Source organism: Suricata suricatta, chromosome 13 (assembly GCF_006229205.1).
Source record: "Suricata suricatta isolate VVHF042 chromosome 13, meerkat_22Aug2017_6uvM2_HiC, whole genome shotgun sequence".
Lineage (NCBI taxonomy): Eukaryota > Metazoa > Chordata > Mammalia > Carnivora > Herpestidae > Suricata > Suricata suricatta.
Window position 1 is genome coordinate 63,028,127 of NC_043712.1, and position 20,982 is coordinate 63,049,108.

Sequence of the window (20,982 nt, forward strand, 5' to 3'; positions counted from 1 at the left end):
GAGGAAGAGAGGAGGGAGAGCGAGAATCTTAAGCAGGCTTCACACTCAGCACAGAGCCCTACACAGGGCTTGATCCTACGACCCTGGGATCCTGAGCTAAACTCAAGAGCCAGGCGCTCAATCAACTGAGCCACCCAGGGGGCCCCCAAAATTTGAATCTTGTACCGCTATGGCTAAAAAAGTACATACAATCATATGCAAAGCATATGTAACAGAGAAGAGCAAACCCTCAGGAAACCTTCTAGAATAATAGTCACCATTAAAGAATTCTGAAGACCAAGAGCTTTTAATGAAGGAATGTGTTAAACACACGCTTCCTCCCACAAGCCTGACGCAGAGCCGGGTGAACACTGCCCTAGAGCCACACTCGAGGCCGCTCCCGTCCAACTCAGGCCCCGGCAACCTCGGGACTGCACTGACCACGAGGGCTTCTCGTGGTTTCAAACCACCCTCCCTCCGGAACAGCGCCCGGAAGCTTGGTTTCCTTGTGCGTGGGCGTGTGTGCGTGCACACGCACGTGCCATCCGAGCAGGGGCAACCCTTCATGCTCTCGTGGCCACCCGGAAAGGTGACAGACTAACTGGTGAACAGGAGAGGGCCGGTATCAAGTTGCAGAGAATACCCCTCGGGTTACCTCATTTTTCTTTCTAAACAGTATTAAAAATAATAAGTATGAAATGGAGAAGCACACAGGAATACAAAAGTAGCAATCCACTGTTTTATTATGAATACATCTTGGATTCTTACCCTGCCCTTTTGGAAATCTCAAGACCTATCAATCGAAATAATTGTGTAGGATCTTCCTGAAGTGGCCCAGAGAAGAATGCCAAGTGGTGTTCCCTGGTCCCAGTATACGGAATCTCTGACTTTCTGGAAATCTAGAAACATCCAGTGGAGCCATATGCTGAGAGGATCCGTTCAAAACGTTAAGCAGTTTTTCCGCTGTATCCAGACAGCTTTCATCGTCTGTGGGAAAGAGGCACCTTGACTTCACAGAAGAGCTCCAATTCAGACTCTGTATCTTGAGGTGGCGCGTTCGGGGCAGGGGACAAAGGCACCACACAGTCTGTGAGCTCCAGGAACAGCAGCCTCTGGAAAGAGAAGCACCGAGGCCTGGATGCGGCTGGCTGATGGCTTTAGCAGCCCCATTACCCTTCCTTTGATGTCCAGAATCAATGAGATCCCGGTCCCACCAGGGTTAGGAGTAGATGCATGAAAAAGAATCTTGCTGTGATCTTTCCTGCAAAGGAAACAGCAATAAAATTTACTGCCTGGTAACGACGGAGGAATTCTTGTAAACCAGTACCTCTGCGTGCCTTCCCTCTCCCCTTCGGAGAGAAGACTTTGAGAGGACGGGATGAGACCTGCCGCACCTCACGACCCCACAGTGGGGTTCACAGCCACGCTGCTCACAGGGCTGTGAAAGCCAGCAGCTGGGACACCTGCTTCTGCAGCCTGAACCCAGCGCACAAAGAGGCAGCGCGGCCTGTGTCCGTGCAGCGCTAACTGCGTTCTGCCTTTAGGAGTGGAAGCTCGTCCCCTTGTCCCCTGCGTGCCAACACATCACTACGATGCCACCAACATCCACACCCCAGAGCCACATACAGACAGGCGCCGCCGCTGCCGTCTTCGGTGAGCGCAGTCCCAGCTCCGGAGCCTCCGGGCACTTCCACACAGGAAGGCTTTTGCTCTAGGGCTCGACTCCTGTTCCTGCTGAACTGAGCCAGTGTGTAAAATGAGAACTGATATCAGCTCAGTAGGCACCGGAGGGCGGGTCCAATCGACAGCCCGGAAGCAGTGCCTCAGCTGGGAGCTCCTGCGCCATCCTGTGGGGCTGCGAACACAAAAAAAGAGGTTACCGTGCTCGGGAGGAGGGGGAGACCACAGCCAGGGGTCTCCTCTGAAAGCAACAGCTCTACTCACATGCTGACAGTTTCGACTTTTTGCTGATACGCTTAGCTTTAGTTTTTATAAAAGACTAATGTTTGCAGCTTTCAATACATTTGACTATTTGGACAGGTGTCTAATTAGTGGACGGATATTTCCGCAGACTTTGGGTACACTTGTGCATTCGCCACAGGAGAAAGTGCGTCCTCGGAGCCGCGCGGGCCTCCTCTCGTCCAGAGCGGTGCCAGGCGCCTGAGCAGACCACCCGGCGGCGGCGGCCTCTGCCCCGGCAGCTCCAACTTAACTGTCCCCATCTCACCTTCTCTTCAGGTGCAGAACTTAGCCACTGTGAACAAGGCGGAAACCAGTCACTGTTCACCAATCAGCTAAGCTCTGCACCTCGTCAGAGAGGTCGTCGGCTGGGTACACTGAGGGGGCCGGCGAGCATCTTCCACGGCCGCCGACGGCTTCTTCCGTTGCCGGAGAAGAGCTACAAGACGCATGTGTTCTCCGAACTGCAGAGAGAGAGAACTATGGCTTCCAGAGGAGCAGCCAAGGTCGTGGTTGCGTGGTAATCCCTGGCAATGTGATTTTAATCTGAAGTCACAAATCAGCATGCCAGGAACCCAAGCAGCCAGAGCACTCGGAGCAGCGCCGCGCCTGCTCACCGCCCGCACCGCGCGCCGGCTTCCTCACGCACCAGGCGCCGACACCGCTCCGCCCGCTACCGCGTGTACTCGACTCCGCCTTGTGGCGCCTTTACCTGGCGTCCCAGAGGCCTACCTGGTGTCTTAAATCGGAAGGGTTCTGGGCAGCTTTGGAGCACGAAATGAAAAACGCAACGAAAGGCTGTGCCTATGCAGTTGGTGGCCTGCACCCACGGGGCTGGGGCTGGGAGGCGCCAGGGCACTGCGAGGCGGCAGCAGAGAGGGGCGCACGTGGGGCCCCTGCGTTCACCCACAAGTGGCAGGAACAGGAATAGTTCCCAGGAAGGAGCAGACCCTTGACCACCCCAAAACCTCACAACGAGGAACAGAGCCATGGGGCCCGCCGTGGTTCTCCGCAAGCCGGAACATAGGGGACGGTGGGACGAACAGCCCGCCCCACTGTGTTTCAGTCTTCAAGAAGCCCAAACTCTCCGTGAAATAAGAAAATCTAACGAGAAATACAATCTATACTCTTGCTACAGGAGGCTGATCCCAAGAGAACCAGTCCATCTGAAGTGGCCCCGCCCTGAAGGCCGTGAAGCCTCCAGGAAGGGTCTGGGACCTGCATGCAGATGTCCTGCCACAGGACAATGACCATGGCAATCATTTCCACTCCTTCCCTCTCCTGGCAAACGTGGTTCCTGGACCCTTCTGGAAGACGAGGATCCTACTTTAAAAAACCCTTTTCTCTCCCTCGTATCAGAGTTCTTTCAAATAACTAAAATACTAACACGTTAGAAATGGTCTTGATTACAGCAAAATATCAGAAGCAAAGTGTGACACTGGGTTAAGAATATCAACATAAAATATTGAATAATCATTAAGAATTCTGTCTGTAGAGAGGCGGCAGAACATGAAAAATACTTGAGATTTGATGTGAAGTTAAAAAAAAATTACACAGGCCTCATTACATCATGTAAAACCGTGAGGAAATGCTGAGAAGGTAACAATGACGACGATGCACCCACAACCCCACCACTGAGCTTATTACAAAGCTGCATGTACCGCTATGTGACTCTGGAAATGCAGAAATCCACAGCTAAACACGACTCCTAGGATGTACAGCTGATAGGTCAATTCCATGACCACTAATAGGAAGCGGCTTAAATAACTTGCACTGTGTGGACCAGGGACAGATTCCGCCCCAACATGAGGTTGAGAAATAAACCAGGCACAGCAGGGTTGAGGAGCATACGGTGCACTTTGGTGGGAGATCCTCATGCTGGTCAGACCCCTCAAGTTTTCATGCAGATGAGGGGCTGGGGATGAACCCAGATGGCTGCACGGAGCTCAGGGTTCAGGGTAGCCCGGCAAGGTGCTCCCGTGTGAGCCCTCACCTGGAAGACTGGATCACTGCTTCCACCATCCAAACTGCAAACTGCAAATGCTCCCCTGTGTTTTTGTCCCCACAAGTAACAAAACCTAAAGTGGCCAAAAGAGTGCCCAGGGGAGCGTTCTGGCAGGGTGGGCGGCTTCTGCTTCCGGGGCCACCCTGGCCAGGCTGGCACGTGCTCAGCTTGCACTCCCAGGCCACTGGCCACTGAGGAGCAGAGGACCATGGCTCAGCATCTCCTAATCGACTCAAGTGGCTCCTACGAGGAATCTCTGGTTAGAACCGAACAGTGGAGAAAGGGAAGGGGGAGAATCACCTCTTCAGAATAGCATCTCAGCCACCACCTGGGCTGAGGATCTGTCCATCTGTTCCTTGGTCAGCTCAAAGCAGCGGCGGGCGACCTGCTGCTGCCAGGCGTCCTCACTCACCATCAGCTCCCCGTAGAGGTAGATGCCCATGGCCTGCGGGGCACAGAGTGTGGAAGGAAAAGAAGTGACACGTCCACATGCACACGGTCCGTGCTGTCTGCACACAACTTGCCCGTGTGGAGACTACAAACACCCCTGAGAAGACAGCTGAGTGTCTGTACCCCCAGAGCCGACAGTTTTCAATCCTTCACTTTCTTGTTCACACCGAAACCCCCTGGAAATCTTATCAAGTTCATCAACAGAATCGTGGTGATCTAACTGGTGACAGAATGACACATGAGTGTTTCTCCAGGGATGACTGTGTCGGGATCACGAGGGACAGTCAGGGAGGTCCCCACAATGCCCACCATGGAAAGGTGCATGGCTGAAAGTGGCCCCCGAGGCATGGCGTGCATGTCACAGGGTTGCAGGACTCCCTCTCAGGAAGAACGCCCTGAGGCACAGCAGGGGAATGAAGACCAGCATGTCACACGGCACCGCGGCAGGGTGAACTGTCATGCCACCCAGGAAATATGTCCACTGCGTCAGCCCAGCCCGACTGAGCCCCTCAACCATCCCCGCCATGGCAGCAAACACCGCCTCTTCAGTTCTCAAAACAATGTTCTCCACATGTACTTTGAATTAGAATCACTGAAGACACGAACACACACTGCGACAGCTAAGCCATGGCCTGACCCGAGATTCAGGAATGCTGTGCAGTCTGCATGTGCGTCATTTGGTAATGACAGTGGCCCACAGACATGCATATCTGCACTTGCCCTACAGTTCTGTAAATAGCCCATTAGGTTCTAGAAGACCAAAAGAACCCTTTGGTTCTGCCTCTTCTCTGGTTCCAAGCTTAGTTATGCCAGATCACATTCTGTTGGAGCAAACTAAAAGACAGATCTCAAAAGATCTTTTTAGCACAAGATAGAAATCTCGTAGTTTGAGGCTTAAAAATCCTTTCCTTAAAAAGCTGAGTTACCGTCATCCTTATTTGGCAAGGGCCTTGGTTCTAAAAAAGCAGTTACTTTTGGTTTTCAGAACAGACCTTAAGTCGCTCTTACATTTTGTCTTTGTTGTGTTTCCAAACACCTCTGCTCCAACTGTGCAAATGTGACATTTCTCCTGGTACAAAGTCATGTACTTTTCCTTGTGGGAAGAATGAGCCCTTACTTGCTGGCGGCCCCCCATCCTTGGGCCCTATCAAAAGTCCCTTTGTTTGCCCCACCCCCAGTGAAGCATGGCGCCATTCCGCCAGCCCACAGTGCGCCGCAGGAAGCTTGCTTGCAGCACACAATGGTCACGCTAACAGCAACCAGCTGCAGGCGGCCTTCCAGCAGCTGACAGAGCCCACGGCACACACATTACCACGCACAGCAGTGCCAGGCAGACGTGGGTGGTGCCGAGGCGGCAAGGCAGACACTCCCAAACACCTTCATGCACGTACATGCTCCCGAAGGCTCCTTGGAAGGTGACCGCCCTCCCCTGGTGAACAGTGAGGTGTGTCGGGGTGTGGCCAGTGCAGGCACAGACCAGAATATCCTAGCCAGGTAGGAGCCTCCCTGACCAGTCTCATCTCCACACATACGTTAAATTAGAGCTACTGAAGACACGAACACACACCATGACAGCTAAGCCACAGCCTGATCCAAGATTCAGGGCTGCTGTGAGGTCTGCATGTGTGTCATTTGGAAATGACAGTGGTCCACAGCCAGGTCAAACCACCAGAGCTTTTAAGAGATATAATTCATGCTTTTGAGGGACAAAGAGGAGAGGAAATCAGGTCCAAAAAGAGGTAAGCTCCTAACTACTTCTTAAAAATCTTTGGAAATGCTTAAATACCTGTGATGAAAGAGACGCTAATGACCTGGGTCCGTGTGAATAAACGCACTGGACAGTCAGGAGAAGGCATTAAAAGAATTCCCAAATGCTGAAAAACGAAACTTACCTGATCCTCCTGGAGGAATCTCTCCACATCTTTGTACGCTTTTGTGTATTTGTGCTTAACGATGAGTTCACACCACCGATGGCGAACCTCAAGGAAGGAGAGAAAATCCTGTAAGCAGTAAGCTGGTGGGTTCCTTAGCCCATCTCAAGAATAGAATTTGTATTAGCAAAAGTTACACTCTCAAGAATATCAATGATACTTTATTCCAATTCTCATTTTAGTTTAAATTTCCTTTACAAAGAAAGGAACCATGTCCCTCACTGGAAGGCTGTCAATTTTAGGGGAGCATACACAGTACATGTTTAGTTCAGTGTTTTGATGTTTTAAAAAGTACAATTTTGCCACAAAACAGGAAAATGCAAAACACAACTGGGAAAAGCGGCGCACGTCCCAGCCGGGCGGCTGGGCTCTGTCCTGTAGCATATGCTGTCAGCGAAGGTTCCCTTCAAACCACAACTGCTTCGTTTCCTGCAATAACCAATTTGGTTCAATGCTGTTGACTTAACAATAAACATAGTAAAAGCAGGAAGACACTGACCTCCATATTCCAGAGAAGTTGCACAGCTTGCCTCTCAGCATTTGGGGTGGGCACCCAGACAACGGACGAACTAAACGTGGGGTCCATTCAGTCCAGGGCCACGGGGCTAAAGGTTTACCAGCAACTCCATCCCCCACAGACAACACGGGGGTCTAGTCCCAGCACCAGCGACCTCTGCTGAAACAGGCAGAGTCCCAGCCATCTCTTGGCGCTTCTGGCACTTTCTTTAGGTGGAGAGTCTACCCAAATTTAGTTTTCAGAATCTAGTTGCAGACCAATGCCTCAAAGCCCTCTCAACTATCCCCAGTGAGCAGTCTGCCACTTTCTATTTCATTACTGGCTCAACATCAGCCGTACATGGACGTGATTACATGCACCTAAAACGCTTCCTTCCTTCCCTCTTTGTTTTCGTTGTCTTTGAGAGAGGGAGACTCTACGTAGTAATCCATTTGTGGCAACAGGATAATGTAAGCAATTTCAACATTTTGACTGGGGCCCTGGTAAATTATATCATTACCCACCGCTGGCCGGATCTCTCCTTTAATCTACTATAAACAGATTTACACACAAACAAGTAAAAATGAAGAAACAAATCTTCTGGGAAGAATCCTCCCTGTGGGCTACAGTGCTCCCCAAGACTGAGTGTTAACTTGGAGTTCTGGTGGTGCTGCTCTTTGCTTGTGGGCAACTGAGCCCTTTGAACTCCTAAGGACAGGATGCCAATGAACTTTACATCTATGAAGGAATTTCAGAGGGGCATGGAAATGACCTAATAGCCTCAGAGCATCTGCAAGAAATGGGAAGAGGTTGACTAGACCGGTCTTGGCAATCTTTCCATCTTCCACAGAGTGTTCTTTCCTATACAGCCAAGAGAAATAGAACAGATGATAAAGGGCAGCCCCTAAAATGGTCTCACAGAAAGGACAAGTGAACAGAGCTCCAAGAATCCAGCTCACCACACTACACCAATCAGAAGCCACCAGAACCAGCAGACCTCTGCTCCCACACTCTGGTTCGAGTACCACAGGCTGAGCCCTGGAGAGCACCTGACCAGCCCCCTTGGACGCTGCCCCCCGCCCTTGCTGTCTCCCAGTCACAGTAACCTCAACACTTCAGACACCGCTGGCTGTATCTTGTGAGCTTTGTGGAAATGGGCCCAGCTCCCCAGGGTCAGAAGGACCCCGGCGAGTTGGTGTGGCCTGGTGGGAAGATGGAGACGTCTCTCAGCTTTCCAAGCACTGTGACCACCTAAGTGTGTGAGACCTGTCCACACAGCACCTCTCTGCACTCTAGCTAACATCTGGAGAGGCTGTATGTTTTAGACCTGATTTTGAAAGGGAGGGTTCAGCCTCTCATTTCCTCTTCCTGTGCTCTCCTCCCTGAATCTACACGTACAGAGATAATAAGGCCTAAGCGAGGGCCTATTTCATGGTAGAACAAGACCCCCAGACAGGTGGGAGGCGGGTGGTCCCACCACAACTGGGTGAAGGTCCAGGAGCCCCAATTGAAGGCTCTTCCACACCAACATGAAGTTAGTACTGCCAATCCTCTGTTAAAAATGGCTTATTGTCACAATTAATAAGAGATCTAGTCTTCTGACCCCTGAGGGCCAACATGGCATCCAGGAAGCACGGCCCAGTCCCCACTCTCCTTCTCTCCCCTCAAAGAGCAGAAAAAACAACAAGCCTTTTCTTTACAAAAGAGCTCAGTGCATCTCAATATTTCAGTGACAGGATGTTTAAAGGACATCACGGAGATGCTGTGTGAGGTTAAGGGCCTGGCAGACATTTTTTGCTTGTGCAGAGTCTCTACTTTTTTCATATTTTGTTGACAAAGAAAACCCTCACTTTTTAAAAAAATAATAGTTTATTGTCAAATTGGTTTCCATATAACACCCAGTGTTTCTCCCCATAAGTGGCCCCCACCATGACCATCACCCCCTTCCCTCCGCCCCCTTCAGCCCTCGGTTCGTTTTCAGTATTCAAAAGTCTCTCATGATTCGTGTCCCTCGCTCTCCCCAACTCTCTTTCCCCCTTCCCCTCCCTGTGAACCTCTGTTAGGTCTCTCCTGTTAGACCTATGACTGCAAACATACGGTATCTGTCCTTCTCCGCCTGACTTATTTCGCTTAGCATGACACCCTCGAGGTCCATCCACTTTGCTACAAATGGCCAGATTTCATTCTTCCTCATTGCCATGTAATACTCCATTATATATATATATATATATATATACACACACACACATCTTCTTGATCCATTCATCAGGTGATGGACATTTAGGCTCTTTCCATGATTTGGTTATTGTAGAAAGTGCCGCTATGAACACTGGGGTACATGTGCTCTTCCTATGCATCAGCACTTCTGTGTCCCTTGGGTAAATCCCTAGCAGTGCTATTACTGGGTCATAGGGGAGTTCTATGGATAGTTTTTTGAGGAACCTCCATACTGATAACCTTCACTTTTTGTCCCCTAAACTTGAGGACCCAACTCACATGGCCACTGGTCACCACATGTAATGGGGGGCTTGCTGAAAACCTGGAAGGAAAGTGACATGCCCAAATTTTTCCTAGCAATTATTCCCACAGTGGGCACTGACAGAATATTCCTTCTCCAAATCACTGGAAACTTGAATAGTCCTTGATAGAGGCTGTCACACATGTGTACTGAGTTTCTGCTCCCACTGGAAATGGAGAAAGTGAGGTTCGCCCTGCTGGAGAGCTGGAGCCAGAGAATTTCCAACAGGTCTTGGAAGAGACAGCTGTACATCCTTTACATTTGCTCTTCCTTATTTCTAATTAATTAGTTAACAGGGGTAGTGGTCGCCTTGTCTTTTAACTTCCTCCATGAGATGAAAAATAAATGCTATGTATGTACATGACAGCGCCGGCCCGGCAGCCCTCTCACAGCACCTGTGGCTTCGCGATTTCATTCACTTAGTTTCAATGTTACAGGTGCACACACATGCCAACACTGACCAAATTACACTTTAAAGATTCACATTTTATTACACCTCAGTTATGCTGATAGAGATGAAAAATTTTAATGACCTTTTGAATTACACTCAAATTCACATCACTCCAAAGTCCTGCTAGGAATCACCTGAAAACCCTGAGTCATCCAACAGGTTACCCTGAACACCATCAATGTGGTCAGGCCAGATCGAGAAGTAGGGGGTGAGGAGTGGGGAGGGAAGGAAAGGACAAAAACCTGAAGAGAATGAGAAAAGTCCCAAGGACCCTGAGTGCCCACCCCTCCCTCCAGCTGCCCGGGACAGTGTGTGTGTGGGAGGGGACCAGAGGCCTTGCTTCTAAGGACGGGTCCATCCCCCCCACCACTGCATGTTCAGGGTGGCTCCCCGGCCCACCTCTACCAGTGCTGGGACAATGGACATGTAACAGTCATGTATCAGTGGCAATTTTTGGCTTTCTTTTCTACTTTAGAAGTTCTGTTATTTAGTGAATTTATGAAATCTTGGGAGTATCATCTCCAAGGAAGTGCTTGTAAATTGGTGAAAGAGCAAGGTGCCTGCAAGATGGCTGCTGGTAGGCGAGAGCGGCACGGATGGTGTGTGAGGAGGACAGGGAGGGCATTCAGGAGTGTGAGACGCCCCCTGGGAGAAGCAGCTCCACCAGGAAGGGGAGCTGGCCCTTCTGTCCTGCTGTAAGTAAACCAGGGGCCAGGCACCTGGGAATTTCCTGAACCACCTGTGAAAACAGAACTCTCAGCTCTGCCCCAATCCCAGCCCCCTGGCATTTCTGCCATTTCACAAAAGTTATTACTACCCTAGGGGCTTGGCCAAGCTGAACTGCTTCTGGCCTACTCCCCTAATTTTCAGCGGTGTCCAAAAGTGGCATCTGCCCTGGAGGGTCATTTGTATTCCCAATCCTTGTCTCAGACTCCAAGGGACAAGTCCCATGACCCAGCAAGGTCTCTCTGTGACATGACCATGACCTTTGTTAGGACATGTTGGGGCTCCCTCTCATGTAATTATTCTCTCCTGGAACCAGGAAAGAGAGATTGCTGAATAACAGTCCACTCCCCACAACTCCAATCTCCTTCCAACCTAAGAACTTTTATGCATCCAGAACCAGTTCATACTGAACTCTAAACAAGAGTGTGCAAATTTTTTCAGTTAAGGGCCGATGGTGAGCATTTTTTTTTTGGCTGTTTGAAGCCCATTTGTCATTGTACTGCCAAAGGAGCCTAGGCAGTATGTAAATACGTGGGTGTGATATCACCTACCTTCAGATAAAGCTTTATTTACAAAAAACAGAGTGGGCTGAGCTGGCACGGCCACAGTTCACTGGCCCCTGCTCTAGGACAGAAGGAAGCCCAAACCCCTGGTCCCTGGAGTGAGGCGAAGTCAAAGCGTGTTGGAAAACATCCAACCTCCAAATATACCTGCACGATGTCACAGAACACAGAGCTGGGAAGTCCTTGTGAGCTGGCTCAGGCCTGATTCAGCTGGGTCCTGCCCAGAAATATAGGATGTTCCTGAATGCGGGGCCTCTGAGTCCCATTTTGCTTACGAGTTAAACTCCTTCTGGAATGTACTGTCTGCTGAGCTGGCAGGCCCAGCACAAACACAGATGGTAAGGCATCACGCATGGGGGGGGAGACGTGACACCAAGGAAATGAGGTCTTTAGGAAGAGTGACCCCCCTAAACCAGCTCGCTTATCTCCCTACACCACTGGGGCTTCCCTCTGTGATCACCACACACCCCAGATTCCATGCTTACTAACGCTTCACAATTCCCAAGGCTCTTTTACAGCTTTTACCTACAGTTTCTTTCTCTTCTTACTTTAACTTGAGTGTTTGCCATGAAGCTATTTCAAAGAATGAAAAACTCTTCTATGGAAATGCTCCCTGAACACCTGTTTACTATCTAACAGACTAATTTTCTGAAGTGGTTTTTAAACTTTTCTTAAGCATAATTTTTCTTTTACTAAAAGTGTACTCTGGGGCACCTGGGTGACTCAGTTGAGTTCCTGACCCTTGGTTTTGGCTTAGGACATGATCTCACAGTTCTTGGCTGTGTCGGGCTCTGTGCTGATAGTGTGGAGCCTGCCTGGGATTCTCCTAAAGACCAGATTGAGAAAAGAATTTAAGTGGTTCTTCAAGCAGTCTGAACCTCCGTGTCGGATAGGAAACACCTTTAAATTAAACAGTAAACTCCTCTGTGGGGGCCTTGGAGGCAGTGTCTGAAAGCCAGAGTCTCACAGAAGAGTTACTGTGCCTGAAAAATAAATAGAATCACACAGAATGAGAAGACACTGCTGTACACGCAGGACAACAGATTAGTTCTGGCAACTTGGCTAATACCCTTAGACTTGGCTCTGATAGCCACTGTGCCACCAACACCATGTATCAGTCAAGGTCAGAGAGTCGACCATGTTGCTTCTGGGACTGTGGTCGGGAGCCAGGGTTTGGTTCAATGCACATCAACATCCAAGCCTGAGCAAGTACCTATGGCTCCTGTAGGTAGCTGCTTCCCTTGCTTTATCTTTAAATGTTTAAAAATAATAAACACAGAACTTTACACAAATGGAGAACCCAATGAACATGAAATTCTAGCCATTCAGCCAAATTCATTTCTCATCTTAACAGCAGCATTCAACATGGATTTGCAATTTTGCATTTCTCCTTTTCCCTACTTGATACTGTTGGGTTTACTTGCTGAGTGCGGCCGGCACACCATCACTTCAAAACAATGGCAGGAAACGCTCCTCTGCTAATGTAAAGTCTCAGTGTGTCGCAGAAAGTCCCAAAGTGTGTTAAGAGCCTTTGGCTTTTTAACAAGCAGGCTGTGAGGGGCCAGCACATGAGAGGGGAGGGGACAAGGTTGTCTGCTGTGACAACCAGACAGCACTGGTATGGTCCCACTTCTCCCAGCACACCTGTTTGCTCTTTAGATCTTAGATGCATGCACCCATGACCCCGCCTCTGTGGCCCAAATTCATCAGCACTCCCACCACCACTGGCCACTCAGAGTTGTGTCTCATGGAACAAAAATAGGCTGTGTCTCCTTATTTGCCGTTGTATGTAGCTCCCAAGCTCGGGGAGCAGGGGCCTGGTGCCTTGAGGTCATCTGTAGACCTCATCTCAGTGCCTGGCACACAGTATGTGCTTGATAAACAATTCTGAATGAACAAATGAATCACTATTAAAGACCTGGAATGCTTCCCAGCTATTGTGAAATTATAAGGTGCAGATGGAAGCTGTAAAACGCTGTGAAGACCACTGCCCATTCCATTCATGACAGGAAGTACTCCTCTTTCTTCTCAGTCCTTTTGATTTGAAAAGTGACTGTTAAGGGGAAAGAAGTCTGTCTATGGAACACGATCTGGGAAGCCCATTAAAGCTCATTTAGAGTTCCAGCTTACATCTGTAAGCAGAAAGACCAAGGCTCATGGCTTTTGGGAGTTAATAAGTCTAACACTGCAATAAATGAACCTGTTTTTCAATTTGTGTCTGAAATTAGATTTAACTTTGCTTTAAAGTGGCTTTACTGCTGGTGAGGGAGGCTGCCCGGCAGCACAGCAGCCCCAGGACAGACGGCACTTCCTACCAGCATTCTGTTCAGGGCCAGACACGCCTCATCTGCTCAGCCCCAGGAGAATAGACAGAAGACCACCCAGCCATGGGGCCCTCATGTCACCACCCCCAACACTTGGGTCAGGATTCTAGTACTTCTCTTTTTCTCTTGAAGAGCAGCAGTGTTTATGCTATTTTCTGAAACAAAAAGGAATGAAAAGTTACTGCATTTGCTGTCACGAAGCCAGGTGGGCAGATCCCTCCGCCCAGGGTGAAGATGACCCCACAAGGCCTCAGAGGCTTGCAGCTCTTTCTTAGGGCTCATACCAACCTTCACTGACCATCGCCCTCTGGTTATGTAAAACCGGTCATAACTGGTTACAGCCGAATAGGACTTGTGCTGCAGCAATATGCAAACCAGATCCTTCGGGATGGCAGTCCGGACCCCCACACTTGACATGGCCACGAGAGCGACAGGGAAGGTAAATGTATGACAGACGCAAGGACTATAAAGGCGGCAGCCTTACTCAGAGTTCGCTCAGGCAAGTTCTAAGCCTTCTTCCTTCTCCTGTGGATAAACTATTAGCTCTAACAACACATACATTATTTCTCAGAGCTGTTATTAAAAACAACCCGAGAGTTCAGCTGGGGAAGCTGCTTCAGCAACGAGCACTACTCCGGGGTCTGTGCGTGAGGAAACTAGCTGGTGTCCTGACAGCAGGGCTGGGGTGGGGTGAAGCCTGGCTCGGGGCTACTGCTTCCTGACCGGCAGGCTCCGCCAGTGCCTGTGGCCGCCAGTGCACAGTACGGTCCGCTGCCTCTCCCCACAGAGGACGAGACCACTGGTCCTCGGAACATGGGTCCACGTGGTTCAAGGCTGCAGTGCAGCAACATGCAGACAAAGCAGCTTAGAATAATCATTTCAATGCCACCCCATAAAGCTTAAATTTCACACACTGATGCACACAAAACACCATCATTTACATATAAATGAGGACTCTTATTAAATTTTTAAACAATTTAAATCCAATATGATTTTCTCTTCACCATCAGGTATGCTGCCAGGAACCTGTGTGGGATCCACAGAGCACTGCCCCCTGCCTGCAGCAGCTGCCACGGAAGGGAAGGCTCCCTACATGCCACCAGGAGATGCAGTTTGCTGTGTGTGGCGGGTGAGTTCTGACAGCTTGAAGGCCAGACCAACCCAACTCTCAACTCCTGGTGTGCCATGGACATAGAGAGCAAGGAAAGTGTCCAAGCAGGGCACCAGAGGGAAGAAAAGCAATCTGGAAAGTGGCACAAGTGAGCCCCCTATTTTAGGGCAATTATGGGACACTTACGTGTGAATATGGCTCAGTTTATAGTTGTGGGGGGGGAAATGGCAGTGTTCACAGACAATATGGTGCCTTTTTGGTGTGGATTTCAGCATGGGAATACAAAAATATGTAAACTACTGGAGGTAGAAAAGAGCCTAGAAGCACAAACAAACCCCTCAGTGATTTTCCTAGTGAGCCCCTTAAAGACAGAACAGACATGAGCTGTAGCTGGGTTTTGGGCCCTGCCAAACAGCATTAGGCAATGTTATCTGTAACCCCAGAAAATGTGTTCATCTCTACATCTTGCTGAGAAAATCTGTACAGGCAGGGGGTGGAGAAGTATACAGCAAGATTAGATGATGTCCCTTGAAGCTTCTCGACCACAGAACCTGCTGCTGAGTGCCAAACGGCCAAATACAAACAACAGGAAGGGACTAGGAACTTTTCTAATCAAGTCTGGCTGAGACTATGGCTAAATGCCCCTCTATCAAATGTTCTTTTCCCTTTTCTTCTATTTACAGATAAATTATAAATATTATGAACGGACTTTAAGTGTTTATTTAAATGATCTAAGAAAAAGTGAGACTATGCCATTAAGTGGCTCATTCTTTTTATTTTCATCATTTAACACATATTTGAGCAGCATAACAATTCAAGGTAAATAGAACACCATCCCTGCCTTCAGAAACAAGGGAGGAATATTCATCTAAAAAAATAAAAGTTTTTTTTAACTCTGTCATTTTAGATCAGTTTTTGAAAAATTTATCACAGTATAGCAGGGGAAACTAGTCACTGCAAGATTACTCCAGGAAAATTCTAGGGGCACTGAACTGAATAATCACGAAAACTCCAAGAAAGACAGACCTAGAGAGATCTTCCCGAAGGAAGGAAATGTTCTAAAACACTGTTTCATAAATCAAATACAACGAAGAAAAATAACCGAAGAATTCTGTAAGAGCTCTTTCTTTCCCACATCATTAAAGGCATAAAGTCTAAAGACAGGTATATCTGAAGCAACCAAAGAAAATTACCCTGATCTCTTTTTTCAAACTGTACCCTGCCCAGCTTTGAAAACTACAAAAGGAAACACAATGCTGTGTCAAAAGGCAGCTGAGCACCCCCCGCAAGCACGGCCTTGGCTTTTAAGAAGTGGGTATTAATTCACACTATTTATAGATCATATCCTAAAGTTTGGGTTCATTAGCATTGGACCTCTTGATTTGCAACCTGAGCTTAACCACATCAAGGGGCCACCAAGCCAGACCCCTTGTCCCTGCAAAAAAGTTGTGACAAAAAGCCTAATGCTGGATATGGCAGGTGCCAACTGGTCTTTCTGGAAGCTCCTACCCTGTATCTTACCCTAGAAAACCACCTCAGTAATTGTTAGCACACATCGTTCTCACTCTCCATAATGGTCTCTTTTTTTCATGCTCAAGCCCAGAACTGCCTCGTGGGGCTCTGGGCCAGTATGGTGTCTTCAGACAATGCTGGGGAGGTCCTGGCCCATGTGTACAGCCAGAGCAGCCTCTGGGAGGGAGGGAGGGAGAGGCGCCACTGCGGGGCTGGGGCACGTGGAGCCCTGGCACTGGTCCTGCCTGGCATCCCTGCACCACGCTGCTCTCACATGGCACCAGGACTATGGGACCTGACATCAGCAAGGCCACGGCATCTGCCTTCGTGCTGCTTAGCTTGTGCATGGAGTCGGACTAGAGAGGAAGGAGGTACGGAGTTCAGTGGACTGCATTTTAACAGATGCGACCGACAGAGCAGCCTGAAGTGGCAACACGCCCGAAGTGATCACATGTAACCTCTCCTCTAAAAAGTTCTGTGTGGGGGCGTCTGGGTGGCTCAGTCAGACTTCAGCTCAGGTCATGATCTCACAGTTCATGGGTTCGAGCCCCACATCAGGCTCTGTGCTGACAGCTCAGAACTTGGAGCCTGTCTTCCGATTCTGTGTCTCCCTCTCTCCCTGACCCTCCCCTGCTCACACTGTTTCTCTCTCTCTCTCTCAAAAATAAATAAAACAATAAAAAAATTTAAGAAAAAAACTGTTCTGTGTGGAAAACAAATAGAAGTGCTTTATTTATTTTGTAGCTGGAATACTGTGGGAAAGCAAGCAGTCTAGTAAAGGGGTACCGGGAGCTCCGCATGACAGGGAACAGACCTGGAACAGACCAAACACTGCAGAAGAAGATGGTAACCTTGAATGGAAGGAATGTTAGCGTTAAAAGAAACGGGCAGAGTCACAACTAGGGATCAATTTCAGAATTCAGAGATGTAACACCCAACTAAACTTTTATTCTCTACCCTCTTAATATGTCAAGGTCTCCAACTCATGAAATTCTCTCAATTCATAGAAACTGTGCTTTGGGCCGAAATGAAATCAGAAATGGGCACCAGAGTTGTCAGATCCTTGCATTCCTGGAATCATCCTGTCTACCTCTGGACTTCAAAGAGAGGCTGTCCTGTTTTCTGTTTAAGAATTCTCTTAGTAACAATGTATTCAAATACATGCACTCTCAGCATATGCGAAGCCCACCGCAGGAGAGGGTTCAGGGCTCTTCAGTAGGAAAGATCGAAAAGGCAGGGGTGTGGGAAAGGCCTGCAGGTTGGATGTTTTTCCATTTACAATCAACCTTGAATGTGTCCTTTTCAGAGCAGAGCCTACGGATGCCGGCGAGGCTTTTTCTGTGCACTAGTGGTAAAACAGGTTCGCCCTTCTCTGCTGATCTGTTTCCTCAGCTTTACTTGCTACTCCTACTTTAGTCCTAAGTTCCTTCTTTCTCTTCCCTGTGAGAGATTTTGTTCTCTCCTTTCCGGAGGTTACACTCCGGAACAAGTGTACTCACGAGGTTGGAGCCTCGTGAGTACAGAGGACTCAGGACGGCCTGCACATGTGGTCAGCGATCTTTCTAGCTTCTCCAGGCTGTGCTGTAACCACTCATCAGAAGCTTTAATAGATGGAGAAAAAACTGCTTTTTGTGAATCAGTTGGTGCTGCAGAGCTGGGGTTCTTAAATGGGGTGACTCTGTCCCCCAAGAGACACTTGGTTATGTCTGGAGACGTTTCTCATTGCCAAATTGCTGGGGGTGGGGGAGGGTGCAGCACTCCTGGTAGCATCCCATGGGTGAAGGCCAAGGATGCTAAACTTGCTGCAATGCCCAGGGCACCCCACAACAGAGAATTCCCAGTCCAAAAGGCTGGGAGACCATGAGTCAGAGCCAGTTCCCCCCAGCAGCTTCCCCCTCTTAAGCCCACCACACCCCTAGATCAAGAATTCTGTAACCAGATGCTTAGGGGCTCCTGGCAGTCAGGTGGCCTATGCTTCTTTCTCTTTTTCCCTGACAGATTAAAGGAAGGAGAGAATACGAAGGTTGTTTCAGCTAAATAACAAAACGTGACCATTTCACAACAGATGAGGGACAGCGTGTCTCACATGAACACACATGACATTTAAAGCCATGGATGCTCAGAGACATTTTCTCACATCATGTTACTGACGGTCCTGTTTACGGCTCTACTTTAATCCTGAGGAGATGGAGGTGCAGGATCCTTGTCCATGGTCCGCAGGGCAGAAGCAGGGGAGCTGGTGAAAACCCTGACAGACTCTCACCTGGCACTTTTCAAACTGTGGCTGCCACCCACCTGGTGGGTCATAAACTAAGTTTACTGCATCACAATGCACATTTTAGAAAACGAAATAAAAACTAGAAAATATAAGAGTAAAACTGATTTTGTGAAAGTCTTTTTGCCAGGTAGCTGTGGTCATTAAGGCTGGAGCAACTGCAGTCCAGTCCTGGCAGCAACTGTGCAGACAGGAGGATGGAGCCTGGCAGGGGGACAACCTGGCTGCAGCCACCAGCCTCTTAGGGGCCTGGGACTCAACTGTAGCTTGTTCCTAATTCAGTGCCCTGGCCAGTACCAGGTGCTCTGTTGGGGTGTTCAGAGCATGGCATGGAGAGCAGCTCCTGAGGCCAGGAGCTGATGCCACCCTTCCCTTCAAGTGGCTGGCCATGAGGGCGTGCCCAGAGAGCCCGGAGGGCCAGCGCCCAGCTGTCCCACTCCAAACTAACCCGGGAGACCTTGCTTTCAGCCTTCACTCTGACCCAAACACAATGAGGAGAGGAGCTGATGCTGGTCATGGTCTCTCCCAGAGAATTAGTTTTCTTGCTGCATCCACCAACTGAAGCACCAGGGCGGGCATGATACCTTGGGAACCTTTCTAACACCCTCCACTCTCACCTAAGCCAGATAAGACACTGAGTTGTTGATGAATTTCCTCAAAGTTCATCTGAGGTGTGCCCCTAATTTTGAAGTGCTCAGCTGTAGTCTGTAGAAAGAAGTTAACTTCCAGGTCAGTTGTGGGGGCTCTTGGGGAGAAAGGTCCCAGAGCCGTGTTGCATGGACCCTCACTTCACTACCAGAGCAGCTCTTTTTATACTTTTGAGAGACCTGCTAAAGAAGGCAGAAAAGTTATCACTTAGAAAAGGATCTTAGAAAAGATCTTCTGTTTCAAGAATCAGTTAAACTTCTTTTTTCAAACTTTTATAGCTCTTTATTTGGGCCAGTATGGTCAAAATGTAGACAATATATTTCTGTGAACTAAGTTTCCTCTCAGCTCATTTTCCATCCTGGTTAAAGCAGACCCACAATAAGGTTAGTAGTTTTGGTAGCTAAGGATGTAAAAGATGGGTGACCCCTGTACTCAGCAATACTGTCTAGGCTAAAGAAAGCAAACATTGCCCCCCACGTTTCAGATGGTAGCAAGAAGAGCGGGCAGGCAAGGCACAAAGTAGCCTAGGAGGATATCCATGACTCTGTCCAGCTTCCGATCACATTTGGACACAGGCACTCTTAAGACTGGGAGCAGACCTGTGTATTCATGCCACAGGTGACACGAGAAGCCGGGGGGGGGGGGCGCATATGACCTGGACCAGTGTTCAGATGGCCGACACCCACCAATCTGACATGCAACACACTGGTGAGCAGACTGGACACCACGCTCAGAAACCCTGACGCGCAGAGCAGACGCTCTACCACAGCTGACACACAGAAGCAGCACAACAGGCACCGGGATTGAGCCACCTGGAGAGAACAAGGAGACACAGACTTCCTCGTGGGCCTGCACTAGGCTGCCCACACATAAGGACGGAAGGAAGGAGGGGCCGGGGGTGACAGCAAAGAAGCTGAAGCAGCTGCAGAATGGAAGGGTCCCATTCGCAGCAGGACAGGGGAGAATCTCCTGGTGGGATGCATCAAGAATGTACTGTTCTGCCAAAAAAGGGGCATGAGCAGCTGAAGACCCCACTGCCAGGAGCTGTGGTACTGCCGAGGCAGCAAAGCACAGGGCAGTGGGCTCCCCTGACCAAGATGACTTTATGCATATGCTTTCAGGAAAAAGGCCTGTTCAAGAAGAGTAAGGGGAGATACCTTGGAAAAATGAGGGATGATATCCATCCTGTGGACCAGAGAGCCCAGCACTCCCTGGGCTCAAGTCTTGGTCCCAAAGTCCAGCACCCTGAACAAAGATCATGGGGCTATAGCCCACGCTGCTCCCTCCCGGGAGAGCCCATCGAGAACCCTTTCCCACAGGTGTGCTCTGAACACTGCCTGCCCCACTCCAGGAAGGACCACCAGCTTTCCACTGACTGCTCTCTACTGTAGGTTTAAGAGCCCTGGTAACACCTGAAGAGGCCTATCCTTATTTGTTTAAGTCAAGGAGAAGCACGGAGAATAAAGTCAGAATCCTCAAGCCCTTCCAACCAAATAACAATTCTTTCTCCCATGAAATGTTCTGTCACTTAAAATAAAGGCAGATGGTTATTCAACTAAATTCCTGCTAATCAATGTCACAAGAAATCACACTTAACTAATGAAGTTTCTAGAAAACACCCTGGTCGGCCAAAATCCTGTTGCTTTTCTGGTACCGAGTGACATTTCAAGGTAACTTCACAGTGAGACAAGCTGTCAGTGTAACCAAGTACATGCCAGGACCTCAGAAAACCTGAGGCAGGAACGAGGGCACATAGTTAGAAAAAAATCCCAACCATGCACCATGGCTCCAAAGCCCTCCTTGATCTGGCCCCTGCCCACCCCTGACCTCAGCCTGGCAGGCCCCAGCACAGGGGTCAAAAAACCCTGGACAAGGCAGGCTAAATCAGCCTGAAGCTACAAGTGGTGTATATGCTTTTAAACAGTTTTTAAAAAGAACACAACAAAAAGATATCTTGGGACACGTGGTAATGACATGAAATCCAAGCTTCAGAGCCCATAAACGGTTTAGCCGGCATACGGCACAGCTGTTTGC

At 49.1% G+C, this 20,982-nt stretch overlaps 1 protein-coding gene across 1 annotated transcript in view; it reads right to left on the reverse strand.

The window, feature by feature from the left end:
* Window positions 1-696: 696 nt before the first annotated feature.
* Window positions 697-20,982, reverse strand: part of AOPEP (aminopeptidase O (putative)) — a 333,459-nt gene continuing 313,173 nt past the window's right edge. The window contains exons 15-17 of the mRNA XM_029919477.1: window positions 6,286-6,393; window positions 4,244-4,388; window positions 697-1,240 (exon numbers count right to left, since the gene is read on the reverse strand). Coding sequence (XP_029775337.1) covers window positions 4,248-4,388; window positions 6,286-6,393 — 249 coding nt within the window. The 3' untranslated portion in view covers window positions 697-1,240; window positions 4,244-4,247. The remainder of the gene's footprint in view (window positions 1,241-4,243; window positions 4,389-6,285; window positions 6,394-20,982) is intronic.